General features: G+C 36.8%; 7 protein-coding genes across 7 annotated transcripts; 2 read left to right on the top strand and 5 right to left on the bottom strand.

Moving 5' to 3' along the window:
* Nucleotides 1-29: 29 nt before the first annotated feature.
* Nucleotides 30-3,987, bottom strand: MONOS_11341 (DNA polymerase delta catalytic subunit; the record flags this gene model as incomplete). Its single annotated transcript, XM_067863864.1, has 9 exons — nt 30-2,206; nt 2,342-2,598; nt 2,742-2,905; nt 3,039-3,261; nt 3,316-3,433; nt 3,493-3,552; nt 3,606-3,695; nt 3,756-3,832; nt 3,900-3,987. 9 exons carry the CDS (start codon nt 3,985-3,987, stop codon nt 137-139), a joined length of 3,147 nt encoding a protein of 1,048 aa, XP_067730591.1. The 3' UTR covers nt 30-136.
* Nucleotides 3,988-4,147: 160 nt separating this feature from the next.
* Nucleotides 4,148-5,041, bottom strand: MONOS_11340 (putative esterase; the record flags this gene model as incomplete). The annotated part of the gene is made up of 3 exons (XM_067863863.1): nt 4,148-4,383; nt 4,437-4,724; nt 4,786-5,041. The coding sequence occupies 3 exons, from the start codon at nt 5,039-5,041 to the stop codon at nt 4,322-4,324; spliced, it is 606 nt and encodes a 201-aa protein (XP_067730590.1). The 3' UTR covers nt 4,148-4,321.
* Nucleotides 5,042-5,655: 614 nt separating this feature from the next.
* Nucleotides 5,656-8,662, bottom strand: MONOS_11339 (uncharacterized protein; the record flags this gene model as incomplete). The annotated part of the gene is made up of 1 exon (XM_067863861.1): nt 5,656-8,662. Exon 1 carries the CDS (start codon nt 8,623-8,625, stop codon nt 5,656-5,658), a length of 2,970 nt encoding a protein of 989 aa, XP_067730589.1. The 5' UTR covers nt 8,626-8,662.
* Nucleotides 8,663-12,085: 3,423 nt separating this feature from the next.
* Nucleotides 12,086-12,706, bottom strand: MONOS_16765 (Rab7L4, Rab7-like protein; the record flags this gene model as incomplete). Its single annotated transcript, XM_067869637.1, has 1 exon — nt 12,086-12,706. The coding sequence occupies one exon, from the start codon at nt 12,704-12,706 to the stop codon at nt 12,086-12,088; it is 621 nt and encodes a 206-aa protein (XP_067730588.1).
* A 181-nt stretch (nt 12,707-12,887) lies between these two features.
* On the bottom strand, nt 12,888-15,057 carry MONOS_15554 (putative DNA helicase). The gene is made up of 6 exons (XM_067868439.1): nt 14,836-15,057; nt 14,584-14,744; nt 14,301-14,495; nt 14,128-14,221; nt 13,678-14,023; nt 12,888-13,534 (listed from the first exon to the last, which is right to left on the bottom strand). Exons 1-6 carry the CDS (start codon nt 15,043-15,045, stop codon nt 13,113-13,115), a joined length of 1,428 nt encoding a protein of 475 aa, XP_067730587.1. The 5' UTR covers nt 15,046-15,057; the 3' UTR covers nt 12,888-13,112.
* Nucleotides 15,058-15,083: 26 nt separating this feature from the next.
* Nucleotides 15,084-19,133, top strand: MONOS_15553 (putative poly a polymerase). Its single transcript, XM_067868438.1, has 11 exons — nt 15,084-15,332; nt 15,381-15,578; nt 15,651-15,704; nt 15,769-15,880; nt 15,988-16,177; nt 16,372-16,456; nt 16,608-16,750; nt 16,891-16,998; nt 17,178-17,613; nt 17,747-17,859; nt 18,089-19,133. Exons 1-11 carry the CDS (start codon nt 15,138-15,140, stop codon nt 18,978-18,980), a joined length of 2,526 nt encoding a protein of 841 aa, XP_067730586.1. The 5' UTR covers nt 15,084-15,137; the 3' UTR covers nt 18,981-19,133.
* A 41-nt stretch (nt 19,134-19,174) lies between these two features.
* MONOS_15552 (putative pescadillo) lies at nt 19,175-22,041 on the top strand. The gene is made up of 3 exons (XM_067868437.1): nt 19,175-19,541; nt 19,629-21,073; nt 21,173-22,041. Exons 1-3 carry the CDS (start codon nt 19,207-19,209, stop codon nt 21,946-21,948), a joined length of 2,556 nt encoding a protein of 851 aa, XP_067730585.1. The 5' UTR covers nt 19,175-19,206; the 3' UTR covers nt 21,949-22,041.
* Nucleotides 22,042-24,035: the final 1,994 nt, after the last annotated feature.

The raw sequence follows: 24,035 nt of genomic DNA, 5'->3' as shown, positions 1-24,035 counted from the left end.
TAAAGACTAATAAATAAATTATTTATCAATAAGTTGAAAATCAAACTTTTTATTTTTCAAAAAATATATATATAATGAATGAAGTGGGATTGATAAATTTAAGACAAGTGAATACAGAAAAAAAACCAATTAACTTTTAAGTCGAAGAGCACACAGGAATTGGAGGATTTGGAATTACGCATGGTGGGCCAAAACGTTCCAAGCATTCGTATGCATCCTCAAGATCTTTCTTCACTTTCGTTCTGAGATAGAAAAGAGGGCAATCTCTGCTTGAGCATAAGAAAGGTGTGTGCAAAGAGGATGAGCAGCGCTGGCACTGTGCCATGACGTGTCCGAACTGCTCCTCTGCCTGTGCGACAGTCTTCTGTGCCTCCATCAAGAACTCCCCCTCCTTCGCCTTGCACGACGAACACACAGCGCCTGTCTCCTGCGGAGTCAGCTTCACCCGGCAGTTGATGCAGGCGCGTGCCACACCCACAAACTTCATCAGCGCCGATGATGCTGACTGAGATGTACGCGATGTGGGTGGCTTTCTTCTGATGCGCGTGTGGTCGCCTTCAAACAGACTGGTCACACGTTCTTTCAGAATGGGCGAGAACAGACGCTCCAGCGGCCCTTTCAGCTGGTGCTCCAGATAATAGTCAGTGTCAATGGGGATGCCGTTCGTCATCGCATACAGCGGATCCTCCGACTTCTCATACCCTTTCGCCCCTTTTGCCCCTTCCACAATCACAAAGAACACTCTCTCCCCGACTTGCGGTGCTGTTCCTTCTCTTTTCCTCATCCTTTCTGCCAGCTCCACATGCGGCTGCTTCGAGTCATACATCTTGGCTGGTCTTGAGAACTGCTTGGAGATCACCAGCAGCGACATGTCCAGCTTGTTCTGCAGCAAATCTGCAATAATCTGCTTCGCAAAGTTCTGTGCGCCTTCCAAATCTCTCGCCACCAGAATCTTCTGCAGACACGTCTCCACCACCAGCCGCACCATCGGGCAGTTATCTCTTCGCACTGTCTCAATACCCTTCGTGTCGATCTTGTCAAATTTATCTTCTTTCGTCCAGAACAGCCCTGCATATCGCTTCTTCGACATCAGCAGATACGGCCAGTACACCTTCTCAAACTCCAACTTGACAGGCGGAGCAAACTGCGATGTGATGAACGCTGCAGCCTCTCTCCCTCTCTCCATTGCTGTGTGCAAGTCTTTCATCCCAAACTTCACCATGACTGAATCTGTATCTCCATACACCACAATCGCATCGTCCTCAAACCCGTTCGCCTTCACATAGTGTGTCTCCACAATGTTCTTCGTCTTCAGAATCATTTCTCGCCCAAACGCTGTCACACTCCGCGAGATCTCCAAACACGGCAGCTTCCCCACCTGTGCACCAGTGAAGCCATACACACTGTTTGCCACCACTTTCATTGCCAGCTGCCTCCCATTCAGAACAGCAGCGTTGAACGGGTCAGACGCCTCCTTCATCTCCTTCTTCGCCTTCGCACGCGCCTTCAGCAGGTCTTCCAAAATGATAGGGAGGATCCCTCTTTTAACAGACGCCTTCACAAAGAAGTTGCCTGAGGGCGATTTGACATAGTCGTTCGGGTTCATCCTGCCCACCTGGTCTGGCCGCAGGAGGGTGGAATAGCACAAGTTGTGGCAGATCATGATGGACGGATACAGCGACGAGAAATCCAGCGTCACGATGGGATCTTCGTAGTACCCTCTCAGCGGGTCGATGACTGTGGCGCCTTGGTATTTGTCGTCGGAGATGCCTGTCTCAGAGACTGGGATGAGCATGTTGTGCTCAGCTGCCTTGCGGTACAGCTGCGACACCACACGCACCTGCTGCCCCCGGATAGACAAGTAGCTCATTGGCACACCCGTCACCCGCGCCATCTCCACAAAGTTGACAATCACCATCAGCTTCGTCATCAGCCGCCAGGGCAGCAGCGAGTCCTTTAGACAGTACACAGCCAGCCGCTGCCTCGACTCTGCGTCCTTCTCAAACAGGTCGCCGATGATTGTCCAGTGCACGTCTTCCTTCTGCTCGCCCAGGAACTTCTGAGAGACAGAGTTCAGCGAGTACGACGAGAGGCGGTAGTCGTTCTGCATCACCGTCAGCATGTCAATCATCACCCGCCCGTCGATTGAGATGTCATGTGTCTCGCGGTGGCCCTGCTGGTTGCTGTGGAAGCTCGACAGTTTCACCTGGGGAAAGGAAACAAATATGAAATTTTTAGAATAAAGACACATGTGTGTATTAAGAGGGTGGGGGAAAATAAAAAGAGCATTTTTATTTGTATAAGATTTATAACAATCTGAAATAAGTTAAAAATTACACACAGTCATTGGAGAGTTGGTGATTCTACCTATTTTGTGGGAGCCAGTGCATTTGAGTGCTGTTGCGCGCTTGTACAAATAAGGTATATCGAAGTTCATGATGTTATATCCTGTGAGAATGTCAGGGTCGATGATGGTGACGAGGTCTGCCCACGCATTCAGCAGCTCCTCTTCTGTCGCATAAGAAAAGACATGCGCACCGATGATCGGCGTGCAGGTGTTGAGCACAAGGGCAATGCGGAACAGCGGCTCGACTTTGCCTGGACGCAAAGACAAAACGGAGGATGAATTGTTCACATAAACGCACAATGCAATTAACATTCGAGTCAATTTTTTTAAGAAAATGAGAAAATTATTCGGAATCTCTTCGACAAGCAAAAAAGAAAGAAAGTGCAAAATAAACCATAAACAGCAACAGTTGCGCATATTTGGATGACTTTGTCTTTTTCTGGCTGTGGAAAAGTTCCTTTTTGGGAGGCAACACATTCAATATCGAACGATAGCACACGAAAAGGTGCAATTGACATGTATTTACCGTCAGGTGGATGGAAAATAAGTTTGTGGAATCTGACGTTGTTGAACGGCAAGCAAAAAATATTCGAAAGCGTGATAAGTCCAATTGAAAAATATATAAAGAAAATTAGCGATAAAAGATTCGTTAATTGCGAATATATTTTGGAGGGACAAATGCAGTGCACACGCAATGTCAGCTTCCAAATGGCAAGTGCTTGACGGTTTCAGCTGCGAAGGACTTGATGAATCGTTTCCTCTGAGCTTATATTCGTTTGCGGGCAGTTCGACCCAGCTGCAGCCAACTGCTTTTGCATCGAACAAATGTCGAAGGACGAAATCAATGTTTGATTCGTATGTTTGAAATGCCCTCTGTCCGTATCCTTCAATAACAACTCCTGCTTTCAAAGCCTCTGATAATTCAATTCACGAAATAATGAAGACTGATAAAGAATAGAGAATCACACGTCGAATAACTGGAACGTGCCAAGGAAGCTGGACAAATATTTTAAGAAAATTCACCAATTTATCATGATAATTATAAATACTCATCTTTTGAGTTCTGTGTATTGAATGCACAGGAGCCTTGAAACAATTAACGTTGCATAAAATATCATCTCATTCAATTTGTAATTTTCACAAACATGAATATTCAGAGCTGCAGTCAATGCTTTTATATGTTCAGATGTGAAATTCGGAGGTTCCTATATTTAACATGTGAATTTGAATCATAATTAAAATGAAATTTCATGCACACTTGGATGTATAAATATGGAGTAAAGCCATGACAATTCACAAGCACAGAAGTTCCTTCTTCTGTGATTCCATAAAATCTGATGCATGGAACCTAATTTCAATTCAATTGATAAGTGATAATTTAATTTTCATTCCAATAAAGAAGAAATACTTGTCCAACGCGTGAACCAGGCATATCTGGCAAAGGTTCTTGTAAAACTGTATAATCTGTATCAATCCATTGGAACACTTCAAAGTAAATATAATTTTAGTGTGAAATAATAAATTAGTTCTGATATTTCAAAGAAGTTAAAACCTAAAGATTTTGTTTCATCATGGCCAATATTTCCTCTTGGCCTTGCAAATTGCTGAAATTCATTTCTTCTTTTAAAAGGATCGCTCATTGCAAAAAACGATAAATATTATTTAAGAAGAAAGAATTGAATTTATTAGTGGGTTGATCTGTGAGTTATTGTTGATTTCATGCAAACTTTCTTGATAACAAAACAAATCCTGAGCCTAGTCTTTAAAATTCTTTTCTTATTCGAATGATAAATATTTATATAAATTTTAGCTTTTACATATTGTTCAAAAGCGGGATTATGCGTTTTTCAATTGAAATAATCGCGAAATGAAAAGATTTTTTTCATCAACAAAAACAAACTTACAAAAAAAAGTGAGTGATGCATGCGCATGGTAGAGTCATGCAAAAAGCTGTAAAATTATTGTGATATGAATTCACTTCATCAGCGAATCAACAACTTTGATGTATTCTTTCATAGCTTCTTCTTTTGACATGCCTATTCAATATTTAAAAAATTAATAAAGAAAAAGATAAATTTGATGTTCATGCCTTTTCGAGAATTCCATGCATCATATTTTGCTCTTGCTTTAATGTCAGTCATTCCAGGCCTCTTTCCAGTACAATCTCCAGTACTTTGTTGTTTAAAGAGACTGTAAAGTTGAAGCATTATATCTGTCGAAGGTTGTTTTTCTAGAAGAGCAACACGAGCGACAGCAGTTTGAAAATGATCTTCCAAAGTTTGTGGTTTCTCTTTTGGCTTATCTGTTTCTGAAATAACAAATGGCTTTCTTGGTGTTAGGCATGAGCAACGAGGACAAATAATATCTTCATCTGGCTCTAAAATATTCAGAATCGAATAAAATGCATAATTTTAAAAGAAAAAAAGAAAAATTCACACTATAAGACGCTTCGCATTTTTCACACAAGAGATCTAAACAGCATAGATGATATGCAGATTTCTCATCAAGAATTGGATCTTGACATTTATCGCAAAGACGACAATGAGATAAAGGATGATGTCCGCAGTTCGCGCATTGCCCACCTATTGGTGATGGTGCGCAGTATACGTCGCAATCACAGTCTTCTTCACAGCAGCATCCGAGATTACGGCCAATGTATTGAAAAACACCGTTAGCTTCAAAAAGAGAATCCATTTGATCAAGCCCAGAATCAATTATTGATTTCATCAAATAATTGTCAATTACCAGTGTTAAGCATGAATATTTACAATCTGTTGTTTGTGAACGTTATAAAATGACAAAAGATAAAGAATATTCAAGAAATGCACACTCTTTTTATTTGCTAAATTCACATTAATATCACAGAAATTCTTCCGCAACAAGTGGCTGTTGAATATAAAAATATTGTCTAAATTGATATTAATAATTACAAACATTTTATTTCATTTTTTGAAAATGCGTTATTATTTTGTAATTTTTGACTGGCTTTCTTTTATTTGAATTGCAATAATGATTTGAAAAAATTGTCTATTATTGTGATGAAGTTGGATGATTCAAACAAACAGAAAGTTAAAAAAAGAAAAAATAAATAGCTACATAAACTTAGAATTACAAACTATACAGGAATGTGTTTTTTTCACAAAAATTAGCTTTTTTTTTTTTGAAATAAGAAATTTTCATTCAAACTATCTCAATTTTGAACGAAATTCGAAATAAAATACACAAACAAAATTCTCTAATTGAAATAAAAATGTGAAAATCTCTAAAAATTGTTGAAAAGATATTTGATTATTCTTTTTTTTTCCTTTTTAAATTTTCGAATCCTTGATGGATTTGTATTGCCTTCGCTTTTTGCTTCTAACTACGCACGCAACAGTCACTATCACGAACGCAACAGCAACAACAGTAAAAACGCTAACAGAGACAATGATTACAACAAGTTGTGCATTTGTGAGTTTTGTCGAATTGCTTTCGTTTGTCTCGTTTTTCTTCTGCTTCACCAAAATCACATTTGCTGAATGCTTGTTTTCTCCATTAATAACTCCACTTGAATAAGTCAAGCGGCATACCACTGATGTGTAGTCATCCACATCAAGCAAAGATGGAGGAATCCTCACTTTCATTTCTGTCTCATTTGAATATTCCGAAACTGGGCAATTTGTCCATTTCATTTCTTCTCCTTTCTTTTTTTTCGAAGCTTCTAACGTCAGCCCACAAGGAAACAGATACGATCCATGCACAACTGCCTCAATTTCTTTCTCATTTTCATTTTTGTCCTGACGTTCATTCTTATTGCTTGTTTCATCTCTTTTCATTGTTATGTTCTTCAAAATGGGTGAAAAGAAATATGAATCCATGTTCTCCGCTGCTGTTCCATGTGCCTTTCTGTTTGCTTGCATTCCAAAGGGCTTTCCATCCAATCCATCACTTCCAGGCATCAATGAGTGTATATTAGTCCCATAACCCTCGCTTCCATTGAATCGAATGTTGTGACGCAATGAAGGATATTTTTCCCAATCCCGGTCAACTGGATGATTGTTCACAAAGCTGCAATTATGCAGATTCAAATTCGATGCCAATGAATAAAATACACCATCACTAATGTCAATAAATTTACTGTCATTAACATGTGTCATAGACAAAAAATCCAGAAAAATTAATCCAGAATCCCAAGAGCACAATGGTTTATCCTCTTCATTCATTCGATTTGTTCTCTCCTTTTCAAATTTTCCCTTCGTTGTTGAGAGTCTCTCGTTAGCTTCATCGCTTTCACGCTGACTTTTTCTTGTGATGTTTCTGTTTCTCCCATAAATGGTTAGCTGTGTCATATTTCCTCTCATTTCGTTGCACTTAATCAATTTATATGGAAGAAGCTTTCCTTCTCCTCCAAGAACACTTTCACCCTTTAATCCAGTGTACCATGGTCTAAAGACAACATCCAGAATGTACAGCCCATATGATCCATGAATCAAATTAAGCGCGTCTCCTTCTATTGCATCTGGATATTCAATATCAAAATGTTCAAGAATAATGAAGGTGTCTTCTTCTCCAAACACTGCAATTGAGTCTTCAGCTTTCAAATTTGCTCCAATTCGAAGTGTTCCTCTGTTCTGTCCAGTTGTTGTGAAAGGCACTGAAAAAGCATCTGACATCGATGAAATAGTTATGTACTGAAAATCAATCAGTGGCTCGTTAACAAGGACTCGCTTTATGATGTTTACTGTCAAATAGTTATTTCTAAGATTATGATTGAGTGCTGTGCTGATCATATCACATGGTTCTTCTTTTCGCCCACATGATTTCTCATTGCCAGCTTTGTCACCTCCCACATAAACATTTCCAGAACAATATGGCAGTCTGTTTTTATCGTCTGCCAAAAGGTCGATAATTGCAGCTTCCCCTCTCCTGACTTCCAATAATACATAATCAGCCTTCCCGTATATCCCTTCCATTTCCAGTGAAAATTCATTTTCGTCAATCTGCTCTCTTCCTGCTGGAAGAGACATGAAAATATATTCCCCTTTGTCTGCTGTGCAGTCTGAAATAATCATCCCTTTTAATGATAACTTCAGTTTTCCAGTCGCTTCATCGGCCACTCGAATATATATTGCTCCTCCTTTTGACTCGTCATTTTGCTGCTCATTCCTTTTTCCAATGTTCGCATTTGTATCTTTGCACGAACAGTTCGAAAAACAGCAGTCTTGAAATAAATAAGAATGTTCTTCATTCTCAATTTCCAAATAAACTGCTCCTCCAAGCTTGTGATCTGTCGATTGGCAATTTGAAAATTCACAATAAATAAAATATGTTGATTGGCATTCACCCGTTACTGTGACCACTGACTGAGTTTTGCTCCGTGTGGAAATTGCTTCCAAACTCAATTCATCCATTCTGACAAATTTTGACGCTTCTGCAAATATCAACGCACAAAAGGAGTTAAACTCTGAGATTTTGACTATTTGAAGATTCAATCCTCCTAATTTGCATTGAATCAGCACACAGTTCAGCGCGTTATTAGAATCTATATTGTTGATATTCAATCTGTTCAGTTCCACCTCTGACCCCTCTCCCTCAGCAGCAATTAGTCCCTGATTTCGTCCGCTTTCTCGTTTTGTGTCCACACATATGTCTGTTCTATACATGTGAAAGCGTCCCTTGCTTTTCACATTGAACAATCCATCCCCTTTTTGCACTTTGTTTTCATCCAAAGCTGTTGTAATTCGTTTGTTTGCTCCCTCTCTGACACATATTTTGATTTCGCATCCTTCAATAACAATTGGCTCAATGTCGTATCTGTTGCAGCTTTCTGCAATGTAAATTGTAAGTGCACTTTTTGGCTTGCAGCGCTCCACAGCCTTCTTTATTGTTTTGCATGGGACTTTTCCTTTTTGACCGCATTCTTCGCTATCTACTCCATTTTCTCCATCCACATCCACTTCATTTTTCTCATTGCGCATCATTTCTTTTTTGGCAATTTTTTCACACGCCGCTGAGGATTCTTCCATTTCAAATATGATATTTTTATTTGTAACTTCTTCGAGTTCCCTTTCATTTTTCTCGGCTGAGCAATCGTCCTCTTCTTCAACGATTTCATTTTTCTCTTGTCCTGTTGTTGTGAAATCTTGTCTCGGTTGATCAATTCTTTCAAAAACACTGATAATATTCTCTTTCTTATGTGCTTCTTCTTTTTCTTGATTGGAATTGTTTGCTTGAACTTTATGTCCTTCTATGAGATTGCTATTGTACAAATAGCAAAGCATGCACGCAACCCAAATCATAGCACGTATTTTTAAACAAATTAACTTCAATATTGATCGTAACCGTTTTTTTATTCTTTGGTTTTTCAATAACTTTTTCAAAACAAAAAAAAAAAAATAATCAAAATAAAAGAAAAAGTCTCAATTAGACTTTTTAAAATGGAGAAATTAAGTATAATTTTAATTTTTTCTTATTTTGAAATCTTTTCAACATTTGGAGACGTTTCAATGGTTGAATAATTGAATTTTCCCGAGCCAACACATGCAAAGTTTAAAAATTTTTTCTCAACACTTATCCGGTGAATGTTTGTGTTGTGTTTGTTCCAATGAATCATCATCCAGCTTGATTAATTTCAAAGCAAATCATTTTTGTTTTTCGGAGAAATACGGAGAAATTTATTCAATCATATGTTCAAATCCTTGAAAAATGAAATTCACAAATTTTTAATTCCAATTAATTATTGATTAACATATAATATTATTCAATAACTTTTTTGCACCTATATTTTGAAATAGCTTTTTCGTATCGATCAAAAGGAAAACAATTTTTGTTTTAAGTGGTTATTTTCAATTTATAATTCAGATTTGATGTGCTTCTCATTCAAAGCAGGTGTAAAAATTATTCAAATTTTATTCGCGAAGAATTCAAATTTAATCATTTGAGTGTTTTTGAATGAAAAATTTTTGTTTAAATATCGTTTTTGGCTGAATGTTTAGAAGTTATTTATGTTTATTATTTTATCATAATTCTTAAAAATGATGAGAAATTGGACCCCAATTTTTACTGTTTGTGAATATGGGGGAAAATATGAGACTTCAAGCTTTTTCATTGAAAAGTTATGCACTTTTCATTGACTTTTTAAGATCAAAAAACACAATAAAAATATGTCCATTTTTTGACATTCGTGATATGTCACCACACTTAATGTTTTGATTTCAACGATGCCTGTTTACAGTTATGAAAATCTAAATAAATTTGAAATCTGGGAAAGCGACATAAAGTTATGAGTGGAGCAATTATTTTGTGCTTTGTGCATAAAAAGCTTGAAAGTCCATATTTTCCCCCATATTCATAAAACCTCCAACGTTTTCAGAAAATGATCATCATCCTAGAAATTGGATAAGTTTCAAATGAATTCATCATATATTGTTTGATCACGCATTTTTCAATAAAGATAAATAATTGTCCTCAAATGAAGATGAAAACAGACATTTTGATTCGTTTAAAAATAATCAATAAATAACCATTCTATATTCTTTAATTGTTTTTCATTGTTCATTTGTAAAAAAAAGTATTTGGATTATTTTTCTTTATTGAAAAATGTGAAATCAAACAATATGAGATGAATTCATTTGAAACTTGGGTGATTATTTTTGAAATCAAAACATTTTTCGGAGCGTTGATTATTGCGAAAGAGCATTGTCATTTGCCAAACAATTTTCCACAAAATTTTGTTGTTTATCAAATGAAACAAAGGAAAACGCTTAATATGAAAAATGGATTGAATGAATTTTTATTGGAGTTGTCACTAATATATGCTCTATTAAAAAAATTCAAAATAAAATTATCAAACCGAAACGTTTGTACGAAAAAATATGATTACAAAAATAATCACCCACTTATCCGATTTCAAGGATGATGATCATTTTATGAAAATGAGTGATTATTTTTGAAATCATATTTATTCATTTAAAATTTTCTGTTCAAAAATTTATCTTGAATATTAACAAAAGAACACAGAAGAGTGAAAAGGTCTTTTTAAACATCAACATCTTTATTTGAGCAAAAAGATTTGTTCATTTAACAATTGTGATAAACACGAAAATTGTAGACTAAATCTCTTCCCAGTGACTATTAACCTTTGAAAAAAAACACCCTGAAAAATGTTTTGCATTCAAAAATGATCACACATATTCACAAACAGTAAAAATTGGGGTCCAATTTCTCAACATTTTTAAGAATTATGATAAAATAAAAAATAAAAATAACTTCTTAACATTCATCCGAAAACGATATTATCACAATAAATTTTTATTCATAAACACTCAAATGTTTTAAATTCAAATAATAATCTATTTATTTTGAATGAAATATTTTCCAGAATTAGATAATTAACAGTAACATTTATGTACAAAAAAAATTTCCTGATTATATGAGATATTTTTTTTGTGAAGTTGCAAATGTTTAATTTTCGGATTAATCAATAATTTCACATTTTGTTCAAATTTCAGTTTTCACTCATGAAATTTCTTCAGAATGAATGAAATAGCATTATTCAGAAATTGATTCCATATTAGTGAAGTTTGGTGAATGGAAAAAGAAAATTGATGAAAATAAATTCTTGATTTATTAGAAATTAAAACAAAAAGAAGTTTTCACAAAAAAATAAGCCATTTGAATAACTATTTTTGAAGGCATATTTTTTTCTGACAATAATTTCGTTCAAAAAAATTTAAAAGCAACAGTTTGTGCAAAAAAAAGCCGGACATCGCAAATAATACTGGATAAGATCGATTTCGCAATAACTGCAAGAGGAATAATTCTGATAATTTTCTGTAAAACATTCTTCATCAATAAAAAATTATTTGATACATGAATCTTTCAAAACAGCTTCATTTGTGCTAAGAGAAAAAATTATTGTTTGATTCTCGGAGAAATTGGTTTTTGAGTTACTCAGAGATTATTAAAATTTATTTCTCTGAATACAAATGAAGCTTTTTTGAAAGTTTAGTATATCATTTGAGTTTGTATTGATGAGATATATTTCGAGGAAATAGTCAGAATTATTCCTCTTGCGGTTATTGAGAAATCGATCTTGTCCGGTATTTTTTGAACAAACTGTACAAGATTAAACGTAATAAAATAATTAAAAAAAAAAAAAAAAAAAAAAAAAAAAAAAAAAAAAAAAAAAAAAAAACTCATGAAATTAATCAGTTTTTATTTATCTTTCAAACGATAAAATATAAACTTTAATGTGGTAAAAAAAAAACCATTTTATAAGAGGAACAAACGAATAATTCACACGCTGAAAATTATAATGTTTTGAAAAAAGAATCTATCAAGTTTATTTAATAAGAATTTCACAAAAGATTTCAAAACATTTACGAACGCATTCAAACATTAATGTTATAGTTGATGAAATGAACTTAACCTGGTTTAAAAAGACACCTTATTCACATTTTTTCAATAAACGAATAAAAATTTCAATTTTTTCGAAATGAAAACATTTGTTTCGAACAACTATCTTTTTTTGTATGTTTTCCAAAATATCATTACAACAAAAAATGAATGCAAAATTAAACAAAAGAACAAAAACAAATCAACAAAAATATTATCAAACAAAAAAGTGAATAGAAAGAAAGAAAATAACTAAATGCATGAAAAATAAAAAGTTAGGAAAATTCCTCATCGCAAGCACTTGAGACACAAAAGAAAATTCGAAAATAAAATATAAATATCTATTTCTAATAATTCTCTATTTTACATCAGAAAACATTTGGATGATGATTTCTCGTTTTTGGCAGACGGCTCCTCAGCAACAGCCTCTTCTGCTTCAATGTCTTTGGATTCGTGGTAATCCAAACCCAGCCGTACCAGCTCTGTAAATGCCTCATCCACATTCTCTCCTGTTTCTGCTGACGTCTCAAAATACCCACAAAATCCCTCTTTTTTGCACCAGTCTTCAACCTCAAATCGGTTAACAGCCCGATGCTCCCACTGATCACTTCCGTTTCCAATAAGGATAAGCGGGCAATCATTTGAATAGCTCGCCAAAATACCGTCTATCTTTTTTTTCATCTCTTTCAAACAATCAAAAGAATCATGCGATGACAGTCTGAAAACAAGTGCACAAACATCCGATCCTCGAAAATATGCGCTCGGAATCATCTTAATCCGACGGCTAAAATACGTGTCCCAAAAATATGCTTTAATTTTTTTATCATCAACTGAAACATGTTTAATCAAAAAATCAACGCCTAATCCAGATCTATAATTGTTCAAATATCCATTAACGTATCTTTGGATCAGAGAAGTATTTCCCACTCCAAATTCTCCGATAATATTCACTTTCATCTTCAATTCCTCTTCAGTTTCGCTCATCAAAATAAAATGTTTTTTATGATGTTTCGATCAAATGAAGAATTTTTATCGAATTTCAAGATAAATTATTCTAAAATTTGTCATTCATTTTGATATTGCTAAGACGCAAAAGACATAAAAATTCAAGTAATATTTCTTTTTCTTTTTATTTACTGTTGAAATACTCAAAAAAAAAATTCAATTATCGAATTTGAGAAATATCTTTAAATAGGGTGATTTGACATTTTGTGCGAATGCTTGGTTGTGAAGAAAAATGTAATGAAATTCGGAACAGATGAACTAAAGGAAAGAGATTACGATATGGCTTGAAAATAACATCCAAATTTTTCTTCAAGAGAGAAAGAAAGACAGAAAGAAAGAGAATACAAAATGAAATGATTGCAGCAAAAGGTTAAAACAGTGTTGATTAATCCATTGCCATTGCACCAGACATCGCACCCGCAGCGCTTGGCTCGTCTTCTCCTCCTTTTCTCGTTCCTGTGGTGTATCCGCTGATTGTGTCGAGATAATCCATCGATTTCTTCACATCGCAGAATCGCTCATACACTGTCCTGATGTGCTCCACCGTGACTGTCTTTTCCCTCCGCCGTGCTGCCACAATCGCCGACGTCGTGATCAGCTGCATCGCATACCGCAGCGAATGCTCTTCTGCAAGCGTCACCAGCTGCTCTTGCGCCTCTTCGTCCATTTCGATGTCCTCCTCCTCGCATCGCACCTGGATGATCCGCTCAATCTCCTTCCTCCCCGGCTTCTCTGTCGAAATGATCAGAAGACGGTCGAGCAGATCAAGCGGCAGCCCATGCGGCGACGGGATCGCCTCGCCACTTCCTGTCATTCCAATTGCCACATCCAACATTCATCATACAAAAATTTACCAAAATTAAGGAAGTTTTGCAAAATATAAATAAAAATATTCAAAAATATACAAAAAAAAAAAAAAAAAAAATAGCACGATAAAAAGACAGCAGAACCTCTGACAGTTGTCATTCCCCTGTTTGTTGCCAGTAGCACAATGGGCGCTGTGTCAGACTCCAATGCCCTGTTCAGGAACGAAAAGCACTCCACATCCAACATGTGCACCTCGTCAATGAACAACACCCCGTGCACAATCTCTGCTTTGCCCTGCTCCCTCCACTCAGCCACGCGCTGGTCGATCGAATCCCTCACTTCCTGCTTGATCTCTCCCGTGTCTCCCGCAAACAGCGCCAGGAACCCCTGCGACCGGCTGTTGATCACATCCATGTCGTGCAGCGTCACAACATGCACAACTTCCTTCCTTTTCTGAAGCTCTCCATCTGGGCAGCTCACATAGCGCGTCTGGCAAATGCGAGGCGTTGCATAGACGATTACAATAAAAACAAAAACCACAACGCAAAACATTGGCTGCTCAAAAGCACTTCAAACAAATCAGAAAAGCACACATTTGCACTCAGTGCATCAAAGTCCCTTGAACGCGTGATTGATCTTCCCAGCTTCGTGATTCGCCCTGTCGATTTGTCAATAGATATAATGTCGCTAATAACAACAGCATCGATGCAGATGAAGTCGAAATAGAAAATTGTAATTCAAAAAATGAAAACTCCACATTGCACACCCTGCCTCAACTTTCTCCTTTGTGAGCTGCTCAATCATTTTGTTTCCAAGATCAAACTGAGTCTCCATATCTGTTGTCTTCAGAATCATTCGCCCAACCTTCGCGCCTGTTCCGCTGGCCGGCCTGTCAACCTGAATTTCAACAACTTCTCCTTCAATAATTTCTGTTTCTTCCTTTATTCTGACACCAATCGCCCTATCAACATTTTACAACCAACAAAAACGGCAATGGTTAATGTTCAACGAGTATATCAAAAATGAAAAAACAAAAAAAAATATCAAACCTTCTGAATGCCTGCGTCAATGCTTCTGTTTTGGACATTTCCAATGAAAACACTTCCGAACCTGATATCATGTGAAATGGTGTGTTCGTTCCCAACGACTGCGCAAGGCCCATGGCTATGGCTGTTTTTCCCGTTCCTGGCTGTCCTGCTATCAGAACAGCCTTTCAAATATTCAAAAACAATTAAAAAACCAGTTTAATTTAAAAATTGTCAATGACAATGCATAGGCTTATGAAAACATAAATAGCATACTCGCCCCGAAATTTTCCCTTGCTGTATCATCCGAAGAATAATAAGAGCTGCTTTTCTCGCTTTAACTTGCCCCACCATGCCCTGTGAATGCCAGTTAATTTGTCCGTCATCGCTAAAGCCAAGGCCCCGAATGTGCGAGTGCATCCCATTTCGTTCAAGCCTCGTTAAATCCTTAGTTTCAGCAGAAACAGACGAAGAAGCTGTTGCCATTTTTCTTCAGCTAATAACGGTATGAAGGATCAAAGTGATCTCAATTATTTTTCAATTCTGTTTTCCAGCAGTACGGAGATAGCTGCATTCTGATGACGTCTAGACCAGAAATATTTGGTCATAGACTTCCCACCCCAGATGATTTGAAGCTGACCGAGCGTCTGGTTAAGTTTGAGAAACATGCAAACATAATTGAAAGCGAAGCTGGTTCGGCGCACCGTGAAAAAGTGTTGCTCCGGATGCAAGAGCTAGCAGATGAATGGGTAAAAGATGTTTGCTCGAAAAAAGTGTGCATATTATTTTATCCAAAAAAATAACAAGTTTATTTAAAAAAGTTTTCTGAGCAAGAAATGAATCCATCAGAAGCACATATCAAGATATACACATTTGGATCTTATCGTCTCGGAGTGTATGGACCGACGGATGATATTGATACCTTGATGGTTGCGCCGTCATACGTGGACAGAGAAGTTGATTTTTTCGAAACATTTTTTTCCATTTTGAAGAACGAGCCAAACGTAGCTTCAGCAGTGGTTCGTAATTTTCATTGTTGTTTATTTGTGAAAATATTACCTTTTAAATTAAAAAAAATTTTTTTATAAAAGGCTGTGCCAACGGCTTATGTGCCAGCAATTAAATTGGTTTTCGATGGGATAAAGGTAAGCTTTCGTTTATTTCTGATGGATGGCCATTGAGAACTTTTTTCCTCCTACACACTAACAGATGGATGTCCTTTTGGCCGTTTTGCATCTGCCAATCATTCCTCGCGATTTGGATATCAAAACAGAAGGAATTTTGCCAACTGACGATAAGCCGTCTGTTCGAAGTCTAAACGGTTTCTAATAACTAAAATATTAATTGTGATACAAAAACTTATTTATTTTACGTATTTGATATTTTTTCTTCATTAAAATTGCAATTGCCCAAATTTCTGCTTGTTAGGAAGCCGCACCACTGACACAATACTAACATTTGTGCGGGGCAAAGAACAATTTGTCATTGCGCTGCGCTTGGTGAAGCTGTGGGCACGAAGAAGAGGTGTTTATGGAAACGTTTATGGATACTTGTGCGGTGTTAATTGTGCCATACTGACAGCATTTATTGCTGCAAGCTATCCATTGTCTGCTGCAAAGTATGTAATTTTTTATAAATAGAAATTCTTGGGCATGTGAAAAGGAGCACATGGGGGCAAATGATTGAAGTTAAAAATTTATAATTGATTTTATTTTTTTTTTTTTTTTTTGATTTTGTTTGTATTGACTTGCTCAATTTTCTTTTTTTTGATTGATTTTTTTGTTCATTCTCTTTCAATGACACTTGCAACAGCACCATAATTTCTCGCTTTTTCTTCTTGTATTCTGGATTCGACTGGGCCAAGCAGCAAATTTCGTTGACAGGAACACCATTTTATGTGTGCCAATTATCACTTTCGAATTCAGTCATTTGAAGATGTGCATTGAAAATGAATGTTAATTCTATTTTTGTCTTTCTTGTCCACACCCAACGCTGCATCTTGGTGTGTTTGTGATGTTCATTGCCTTCATTGCATCTGAATGTGCCAGTCGCAAACGCCCTCGCTGATGACGATCCTGACGCCTGTAGAGCCAGTGCAGAACTCCACCTTCAATGTCTACACATCCACATTCAAAGTGATTGTGGAGGAGTTCAGGCGAGGCAAAGAGATCATGGACAGAATCAGAAGACAGTGTGCTCATGTTAATTGGAATTGGAAAATAAAAAATAAAAAATAAAAAAATAAAATAAAATAAATAAATTGAATGTATTTCATTTCTTTTTGCATCTGAACTGTGACTATTTCGTGACATTGTTGAACTGTCTTTTCAGTCAAGGCAGCTGGGCAGAGCTTGTTGAGCCTATTCCTTTCTTTCGCATGTACAAAACATACGCCATGATCACGTTCCACACAACTGATGAATCAGAATTTCGAAAATGGTTGGTCAGTTTCTTTTTTTTTGATTAACAGACAGATATTTTATTGTCTCGTTATTATTATTTTTATTTTTATTCAATCTTTTTCACTTTCATTTGTGGTTGATTCAACGACTTTCCATTGCTTTTGTGCATTTCCCCCAATCACTCCTGTTGTTCCTATTGATGCTGTCTGATGGCAGGTATGGCTATGGCGAGTCGCGTGTTCGTATTCTGGGCATGTTGGTGAGCTCTGACTCGAAAATAGAAATTGCTCATGTGTTTCCTCTGCTGCTGAAGCACAATGAGACAGCGGGAGAACAAAGTGCGGAGAAGGCTAATGAAACAGACGAGAAGAAAACAGATGAAAAAACAGAAGAAAAGACAAAGGAAATGGAAGAAGACAAAACAGATGAAAAACCAGAAGAAAAAGTTGAAGTGAAATCGGAAGTGAAACCAGAAGAGAAGTCAGCAGAAAACAAAGAAAAAGAGCAAAATGCTTCAGAAGCAGAAGAAGCAGAAGAAGCAGAAGAAGCAGAAGAAGAAGCAGACACAAAAGAAGATCCACCCAAAGTGAAGTATTGTGCTACTGTTTTCATGGGACTGAAGTTCAAACCAAATCTCTTTGCTCAAAATTCAGTTTGCTTCTTTTTTATTTCGTCATTTTCATTTCTCCACAAAATTTATCCTTTTTTTCAATTTTTATTTGAATCAACTTTGTATTTTCGCAATGAACACCCTCTTCCTTTTCTTGTTTGCGATGGCGTTTCAGACAGTCAGGCGGAGTGTTGATTTGACCCACCATTTCGGCAGATGGGTCGAAGAGATTGCAAAATGGCCAGAAAAGACACACACAATGCACGTGGACATCCAGCTGGTCAAGCCGTATGACTCATCTGCTTCTGTCTTCTTTGCTCTCTTTCATCTGTTCATCTATCTATCTATCTATCTATCTATCTATCTTGTTTATTGTGAAATGTTATCTTCATATGAATTTATTATTATTATTATTATTTTGAATAAAACAAAATGAATCTTTTCCCTCCTCTTTCATTTGGTTGCAAATGCTTCCTGTTGAATGCCCCATCCAAAATGTCTTTTGTCTTTGATTCAGCTCAAAAATACCTCCATTTGCCCAGCAGTGTCTGAACGAGTTCTTTCAAGAGACAGAAGAAGAAGTGAAAGAGCGAGACTTCAACTATGTTCTGGAGCAAGAGATGCTGGAAGAGAAAGAGAAAGAGAAAGAGAAAGAGAAAGAAAAAGAGAAAGAGAAGGAAATGGAGAAGAAGATGAAGGAAGAGGAAGAGAACAAGACAAAAGAGCACGAAAAAAAGAAGGCTCATTTTCTTCCCACAAACCTGTTTCCACAATTGAAAGTTCTTCAATCAAAGACATCTCTTGGTTCTCTTTCAACACCTTCATCATCATCTTCATCAACATCTTCTTCTTCTTCCACTTCCTCCTCTTCCATGCCCAAACCTGCCTCTTCGTCTGTCCCAACACTCAATCTCCTGCCTGCATTCGTCGATGCCTTCAAAGCGAAGCACAAAAGCAAAAAGCTGAGCAGCGAGGCAGCCGACAAGAAGGTGTCTGTTTTGGAGGCGAAGGAGAAAGAAGGCGACGGCGGGGGGAACGAGGAAGAGCGCTTTGAGGAGATCAAAACGTTTCTGATGGAAGGGAAGACGAAGCACGCGAAGGGCAAAGACGGAGAAGGCACAGCAGCAGCAGCATCAGGAGCAGCAGACAGAAAGCAGAGCCACCTGCCAGCAGCACTCGGCACAGCGAAGACACGCAAAGTGGAAGAGGAAGAGGAAGAAGAGGAAGAGAACGACTCAGAGTCAGACGACGAAATAGAGTCGCTCAAACAGAAAGAACTGGCCAAGTCGTATCTGCGCCAGCTGCGGCAGGACTTCGGATTTCGGGCTGTTCCGTTCCAGAAGCAGCACATTCCTTCTTTCAGACCACAATCGCTGGCGTCGCCTGTCGCTTCAATGCTATTTGGTTGAAAATAAAATCACTTCACAACCAATTCACTTCAAATTATTTGTTTATTTATTTTTTAAAACCAATTCATTTTTTTTTTCGTTTTGCTATTGGAATTTGCACTTTTTTTATGTTATTGTTTGAAATAAAAAGAAGAGAAACAAAAACTAAAAAAAGTATTTTTTGAGTGTGAATGACTTTATGAATTAAGGGGATCAGAGAAAATAAAGATCTCAAAATTGCATCGCCATGAAGATGAAGAAGAAGATGCGGTCCCAGTACATCAGCCGCAGAACGGCGATGGAGAAGCTTCATGTGTCGCTTCCGCAGTTCCGTCGGCTGTGCATCTTGAATAACGTTTATCCACGTGTTCCAGGGAAATCAGTGCGAGATAAAAGCAAGATATATTATCACTTGCGCGATATTAAATATCTGAAGCGCAACTATGTGTTGGATAGGATGAGAGAGAAAAGAGTGTTCAACAAGCGAATCATGGCAGCTTATCGAGATGGCGATCCTGACAAAGCGAAATCTCTCGAGTCTTTGAAGCCAAAAATACCATTCGAGAGATTAATTAAAGACAGGTTAGTATCGTTTATTTTGCATATCTTTTTATTGTTCCTGCTTTTATATTTTGCTCGATTTGAATGAAATTTGCATTTTTCTGAAAGATATCCTGCTTTTGAAGATGCATTGAAAGACATGAGTGATGCGCTGAATACTATTTATTTGGTGGCACAAATGAAGCAAGGAGGACCGTTCAAAGCTTCGGATATTACGCTGTCAAAACGATTGAGGAAAGAATGGATGAGTTATGTTGTATCGACTCACACACTCACGAAGGCATTCATTTCAATCAAAGGGATGTACTACCAAGCAACGGTGTATGGGCGCATTATCATATGGCTCGAGCCACATCACTTTGCAATTCCACAAGATCCTCGTGTTGATCTTCACATTATGAAATCGTTTTTTGAGGTGCATTCAGCGCTTGTGGAGCACATCCTCCTGAAGCTGTATGCGCTGGTGGGTGTTGACTATCCAGTCAAGTTCAAGTTCAACGAGGACGAGACGGTTGGTGCAGAGCTTCCGGAGATTGTGGAAATGCCATTGCTGAAAAAGCTAATTGAAGGGAATGAAATGAGGGAGAAACAGAAACAAGAGAAGAAAAGGCAAAAGAGGAGGGAGCGGAGAAAAAGGCTGGCAGAAGCGAAGGCGAAAGCAGAAGAGAAAGAGAGCGATGATGATGCAGAAGATGAGGAGGAAGATGAGGATGAAGAGGAAGACTCGGTTGAAGAGCCAAACAGCATCGAAATGGATTCCAGCGAAGAAAAAGAGATGAACGAGAATGAAAGCAATGAGGAAGGAGAGGAAGAGGGAGAGGAAGGAGACAAAAGCAGCAAAGGAATAAACGGCTTGGCTGAAGAAAAAGAAGGAAAGAAAATAAAACGGGAGCTGATTGATTTTGACACAAAAGACGGAGTGAAAGAAGAAGAAAGCAATTTGTTGGCTTCATCATCAACATCATCAACATCAACCTCATCTAATTCATCTTCTGATGACACTGCCGGTCTCTCAAAGCGGCAGGCGCTGCAGCAGATGAAGCAGCGGGGGAAGATGCCGAAGACGATTGAGCCGACGATTCCGCCGTATTCGTCGTTGGATGCTCCGCTGTCTGGGCTGTTTGGCCGCTGCGTCTTCTTTCTGTCGCGGGAGACGCCGCTGCATGCGCTGACGTTTGTTGTGCTGAGCTGCGGAGGGAAGTGTGTGTGGGAAGGGAAGAAGAGGAGCCTGAAGGGGGCAGACGCCGACGACGCCAGCATCACTCACCACATCACAGACAGGCCAATGAGTGTCACCAGCAATGCCTCTCTTTCATCATCATCATCATCATCATCATCATCATCATCATCATCATCTTCTTCTTCTTCTTCTTCTTCTTCTTCTTCTTCTTCTTCTTCACAGTCATCGAATCCTCTTTCTCCGATGGCACTGGCACGCAAATACCCGAACAGAATCTTTGTGCAGCCGCAGTATGTTGTAGACTGTCTCAACAGCAGAGTGCTCCTTCCGCCAAAGTTGTATCTTCCCCCGCAGTTGCACATCGTCGGAAAAGGTTTGTTCTTCATTCATTTTCATCATGTCCATATGAATATGCTATGTTTTATTTATTCTTATTCTGTTTCTTCTGTTTCTTCTGTTTCATCTTCACCAGACGAAGAAGGAAAGCCGATCATCAACACAGTCTCTCATCTGCCGCCGCACGTGTCGCCGTTCATCGAAGAGTCGAAAGAGCGATATGTGCCGCAGCAGGTAAAGTGGCTGAAGAAGATGAAGAAGATTGCAGACGGAATCATTCCAGACGACGAAGACGCAGACGCCGAAAGCGAAGAGGGCAGAAGAGACGATGAAGACGATGAAGACAGAGAAGACAGAGAAGACAGAGAAGAAAGGGCAGAGAAGAGGAAGAGGGAGGAAATGAATGTGATGGATGTGGAGGAGAAGGTGAATATGAATGAAAAAGGAGAGGGAGAGGAAGAGGGAGAGGGAGAAGAAGAAGAAGAAGATGATGATGATGATGATGAGTCATCAGCGTCTGAGACGTCTGACATGTCATCGGCGGAAGGGCAGCTGTCGTCGGATGAGAGCGATGACTTGACAGACTACGAGAAGAGCGAAGGGGAAGGAAAAGAGGAAGAGGAAGAAGAAGGAGCGTCGGCGCTGTACCGGAAGAGGACGAAAGAGGAGGAGCTGCACCACCAGCGGATGGCGATGGACAAGAAGACGCGGTTCCTGTGGAACAAGATAGAGCACGGGAAGAGGAAGAAGGAGAGGAGCAAGGCGAGATTCGAGAAGAAAGCAGAGATGGTGAAAGAGAAGAAGATGAAAGAAGAGAAAGAGAAAAAGAACATGATGAAGAAGATTAACAGCAAAGAACTAAAGAAGATGGAGGATGAGCTTTTTGGAGGCAAAGGAAAAGAGAAGAGATAGAATAAACACTTCACCTTTAATTTACACATTTCGCACACTTTAAAAAATTTTAAAATGAAAAAGTTAAATACAATCCTTTTATTACGATGACAATGAATTCTCAATGAAAAATTTGGTAGAAAATTATTTTGTTAAGAGTATTGACAAAATTCTTTGTTAAACGAATATTGTTCCACACAAAACATTATTGTATTTGGTGCAAAGTTTTTTGCTTTTTGAATATTGTTCCATTCTTCTCTTTCAAATATTTTTCTCAATTTTTGAATTTTTCTGTAATTATATGCATTGTTAAAGTTGATTTATAATGAAATGATTGAAGAAAAAGTTTTGAACAATTATCAGATTTTTTCATAATTGCACAAAATTTGCACCATTTTTTCTCAATTTTTTTATTTTTTCTAAAAATACACAAAAAATTATTCGAAATCGAAATAGTTTAATTCGAAATCGAATATATTAAATTCAACATCGAAAATTCTTTATCATCAAAAAATTTGAAAAAATTTAATAATTCATTCTCATGTCAGTTTCTTTTCTTTCAGTTACAGATCTGAGAAATTTGTCAATATCAATTAGAAAAAAATTTTATTGATCTTTATTTTTGTGTTTGATTGTATTCAATAGCGTGAATATAATAAAATTGAATATTTTTTTATTCTTCACATGTGCTCAGAACATCATAAGCAAATTTTGCAAAAAATAAAAATGATATGATAGTTCATGATCTTGTTTTGTGCACAAAAATACAAAAATTCATTTCATTTACTGAAAATAAAATGTTTTGTATTTCATTTATTTCATTGGAAACTGATAAAATATATCATTTTCAATATTTGAAATGAGAAAAGAATCGATTGATATCAGTCTATATCGTAGAAAACAGTTGTAAAAAACGAAAGAAAAACATTACCAATAAATAAACATTTGTTACTATTAACATTTGTTTCAATTATACTTTTTTGGTTTTGACTTGAATTGAAATTCTGAACAAATTAACTTATATATCGATTTCGAATAAAACTTTTTCGATGTTGTTTTAAACTTTTTCGATTTTGAATTTAAGTTTTTTGATCTTTGATTAACCTTTTTCGATCTTGAATAGTTTTTGGTGTATTTGGTGTATTTGGTGTATTTGGTGTATTAGTTTAAAAAAATATCAGTCTTATTATGAAGCAATGATTGAAAATCATAATAACAACTTTGTTGTATTTCTTTCATAAATGCTTGCATTTTGACCCACATCTATGGAAAAAGCGAAAAGAAAATACTTCAAGAAACTCAGGAGAGGTCAGACTTTTTAATCCAATTCTTTTCTTATAAATGAAATAACAGGCAAGAGCAGAAGATAGGGGTACCGATTTTTTTTATAGAAAAATTTTTGTATGTACTCAAAAAGCTTCACTGACAATTTCTTTGCTGTTTTAAGTATTCCTCTGTGACATGACAAGAGAAAATTGAAAAAATGACTAAATGACTGACAAGATATTTATGGCTTGTCAAAAAGGGTTATTAATAATGATTTCATAATTCTTAATAACAATAATAATTGATTTGAAAATCGTTATCAAAAATACTTATTATCTTGAAAAAATAAAAATTTTTTATTAATATGGGGGAAAATATGGACTTTCAAGCATTTTATGCACAAAGCATGGAAAAATTGAGTAACTTATAACATTTTTAAACTTAACCAGATTTCAAAATAAATTTGATTATCATTTCTGAAAACAAACTTCATTGATGTTAAAACAAAATGTTTTGTGACATTTCACGAATTTCAAAAAATAAATCCATTTATTTCAAAATTTTTCGTCACAAAAAGTCAATATGAAATGCATAATTTTTCATTGAAAATGCCTGAAGTCAAATATTTTGTCCCATATGATTAAGTTTCCCAATATATTTTTTGGCACGAAATGTCAGTTGAGGAATATTTTAGTCACAATTTGTCATTGACAGTCACTGACGGTCACTGACAAAAAAGAAAAAACGACAAGATATTACAGATGCTGTCAACAAATCTTTTCCATAGTGCTTTGAAAAGTCTTTAGAAGTTTTAGCAATAGTATATTTTATATTAAAAAATT

This window comes from Monocercomonoides exilis (genome assembly GCF_001643675.1).
Source record: "Monocercomonoides exilis strain PA203 chromosome Unknown scaffold13-1861174, whole genome shotgun sequence".
NCBI lineage: Eukaryota > Preaxostyla > Oxymonadida > Polymastigidae > Monocercomonoides > Monocercomonoides exilis.
This window is presented reverse-complemented; position numbering and strand designations above follow the sequence as displayed.